Below are 3,228 nucleotides of genomic sequence, written 5' to 3'. Positions count from 1 at the left end.
TCTTTTGGACCTTGGCTCCAAGAAGTTCAGTCAGATTAAATAGTTTCCACCAAATCTAGCTTATTCATTAAGTATACTAACCTGGAAAGGTAATTTTAGCATCTGATCTTTGCTGTAAGAGGAGCTTATTTTCAGTATTAAACAAGAAGACACTAAAAGCTCGATGTAGTAATCCTAAAAGCAAAACGAACATGATTGGTCAGATTGTGCCAGCTCTGTCCAGTTCCCTCCTACAGGTGAGGATATGATTAACAGTTGCTGATGGCTCTGCTGTTTCCCAGTCTCTGTCCAGTTCCCTCCTACAGGTGAGGATATGATTGACAGTTGCTGATGGCTCTGCTGTTTCCCAGTCTTCAGACAGGAAGTTCTCTGGGGCTCTTATGGAGAACATTCTAGAAATCCAGCACCAGACTGAGTTCTAGAAACTCAGCCACCAAGGGAAAGGAATGGCAGCTTTGATGCATGTCAAATGCTCTTCCTTTAATCCAGACCATTTGGTATCCTGCTGTGTGTGTGTGTGTGTGTGTGTGTGTGTGTGTGTGTGTTTGTGATGTAGGTTCATGTTTCCCTTCAATATCTACTCTTCTCCCTAATCTTCAGACAGACTTGAGAACTATGATAATAGTCTAGTCCTTCTTTATGATCTCTAAATAACTCTGAATCTGCTTAGTGGAGGGAAATGTTACAGGAGAGGTAGAAAGGTAGATTTTCCTTGTACATCATTTAACTGGAATGAAAGGTAAGATAGCATTAAGAAATGAGTCTCTAGTACTTGGTGGGTAGATTTTTGTGACAAGCCAGCAGAGCTAGACACAGTGAGACCCTCTCCAAACCCCCAAAGAGAAAGCATTCCATTCATCTCAATATTTTTCTTAGCTAAATGTCTAGAGAAAACACTTTATAACAAAGAATAGTTTAAGACAGTACCTTTGTCGATGTTTTCATTAAGGTGGCAATTTTTCTTGGTGTCAGCCCCAATTTTATTATCATTTTCATCAATAAGAATACACATCTCTGCTAGAAGCTGAACCTGTTTTTCATCAAGATGGTTGGTATTTATTTCAGGCATTGTGACAGAATGTCTGATCTGACCTAGAACACTAACATTGAGAAAAGTCATTGTATTATAGTTTTCTAAACGGCACATAAATGTAGTACACATTCTAATACAAGCACTGTTAGAAGTGAAAGTGGAGTTCAACTCACAGGATTTATCTACAACATTCATAAACTAATTTAAAATCCTCGCTAGGGTAGTTTTCAAACATCAGCAATTACGAAAATCTCTGAAATGACATATTTAACTCATAATGCCAGGATATAAAGAATGAACTTCACCATCACAGGATAAAGTGACATTTTCTCACCCATTTAAAGATGTTTAAAGTAGACATACACATCAACGAACTCAAGAAAAAGATCTAGGAACACGTAGGAGAAGCGTTTCCATCTCTTTATAAACCCACGTGGACGTTTACCAACCACAACACCTGCAAATCTCTCTTAAACTAGAAGAAAGCTTAGGAGTAGACCTATTTACTCATTTTGAAAGAAGACAAGTGACGTGCTCCATACTGGAGGGAAGAACAGATTTTTCTCAAGTCCCTTTTTATACTCCCCAGGGGTATGAACCTGTACATTTCTCGACTGCTGTATTGCTCCTCAGGGCGCTTCCATGAACAACCCTGAGAACCTGATGGTACTCAGCCGGCCACCCAACGCTTTCCAGGATCAGGCACCGGCCCCAAACATCAGAGGCCACCATGGCAAGCCAAACTGGGAAACCGTACCACCTCCACCTCAGACAGCCACCTCACCCTTGTGGTCCCCTCTTTCCATCCTTCCCCAAATAGAAGAGAGACTTACCAGAGATGGCAGCTGGAGGTGTTGAGAAGCTGTGCGGAGCGCAGTACTTCAACCTTCTCCGCGGCAGGCACCGCCCTCAGGCCCCGCCCGCTAACAGCATATCCAATCGCTCGCGCCAGTGCCCGTCCGCGCCACATCCCTCCAGCCAATTGCCAACCTAGGGAAAGCCTGACGCAATGGCCGCGCCAGGTTGGCGCGCGGTGGTACCACTTCCCCCTGCGTGTGGCCCTGGAAGACGCGCTGGAGGTGTCCAGGAGTGATCGCGACCCTGGGACCCGAGCGAGGGTGTTGGCGACTCCCGGTGGACAGCTGAGACGGCCCGCACGTCTAGCTGCTTCGCGGTGCGGAAGCTTCCTTATTCGAGCTGGTCGGTCGCCAGCCAATGACACGTTCGGCCCGGGCACGCCAATCAGCTGAAGTCAAGGCTTGGGCGGACCCCTGACTCTGCTTGGGTGTATGTGCGTGATGATGTCAGAGATGCGTGCTCTGACCACTACAGTTTTCTTACTGGAATTCCCGTGCGTGGGTCTTGATGGAAATTAAGAAAAATCAAGAAATCATTGTTAATGTGTTAGTTTGGAAACTTTACTCCTGCCTCCCCAACATGTTATTCCAGTCTGTTCCCAGCTAGAAGGTGCTGTAGATTTGCAGCAGCAATAATTCCCAAGGCGCTTTGCAGTGTGGAATAATTGTCCAGCGCAGTTAAATGAAATAGAGGCCGATTGGGGAACCAACGTTTGGACAGGATTAATTTGACAGTCATTAAACCATCGTGTGACACACAGTCCATTCTTAATGAGTTCAGTGACTCAAGGTTATTATATGCTAGTAATCTTTCACTACAGATTATATGTGAAGTTTTGTAAATTTGGTGGCACACATCTTAAACCCCAGCACTCAGGAGGCAGAGGAAGGCGGACCTCTTGAGTTTGAGGCCAGCCTGGTCTACAAAGTGAGTTCCATGACAGCCTGGGCGACACAGAGAAACCCTGTCTGGGAAAACGAATTAATTATTACATATGCAATGGGGAAAAGCTCATGTCTCAAACAACCAAGTAAATAAATGAACAAATAGGGACTGGAGAGATGGCTCAGCAGTTAAGAGCAATAGCTGCTCTTTCAGAGGTCCTGAGTCCAATTCCCGGCAACCACATGGTGGCTTACATCCATCTGTAATGGGATCTGATGCCCTCTTCTAGTGTGTCTGAAGATAGCTACATTGTACTCACATCCATAAAATAATTCTCTCTCTAAAAAAAAGAACAAATATAACTATTATTATTAGTTATAGTAATTATTGTTGTAAGGTGTGGTATAATTGTGAAAAAGTTCACTTAATCTATTACACCAGTAACGTTTATT

General features: G+C 44.1%; 1 protein-coding gene across 1 annotated transcript in view; it reads right to left on the bottom strand.

The window, feature by feature from the left end:
• Positions 1 to 2,357, bottom strand: part of LOC116082245 (isopentenyl-diphosphate Delta-isomerase 1) — a 5,458-nt gene extending 3,101 nt beyond the window's left edge. Inside the window, exons 1-3 of the mRNA XM_031359110.1 lie at positions 1,867 to 2,357; positions 928 to 1,100; positions 82 to 174 (exon numbers count right to left, since the gene is read on the bottom strand). Of these exons, the coding sequence (XP_031214970.1) occupies positions 82 to 174; positions 928 to 1,100; positions 1,867 to 2,003 (403 nt within the window). The 5' untranslated portion in view covers positions 2,004 to 2,357. The remainder of the gene's footprint in view (positions 1 to 81; positions 175 to 927; positions 1,101 to 1,866) is intronic.
• Between the last annotated feature and the right edge of the window lie 871 nt (positions 2,358 to 3,228).

The sequence above is a fragment of the Mastomys coucha genome, unplaced genomic scaffold (assembly GCF_008632895.1).
Source record: "Mastomys coucha isolate ucsf_1 unplaced genomic scaffold, UCSF_Mcou_1 pScaffold7, whole genome shotgun sequence".
Classification (NCBI taxonomy): Eukaryota; Metazoa; Chordata; class Mammalia; order Rodentia; family Muridae; genus Mastomys; species Mastomys coucha.
The sequence above is the reverse complement of the archived record's forward strand: the minus strand, read 5'-3'. Positions and strand labels throughout refer to the sequence as shown.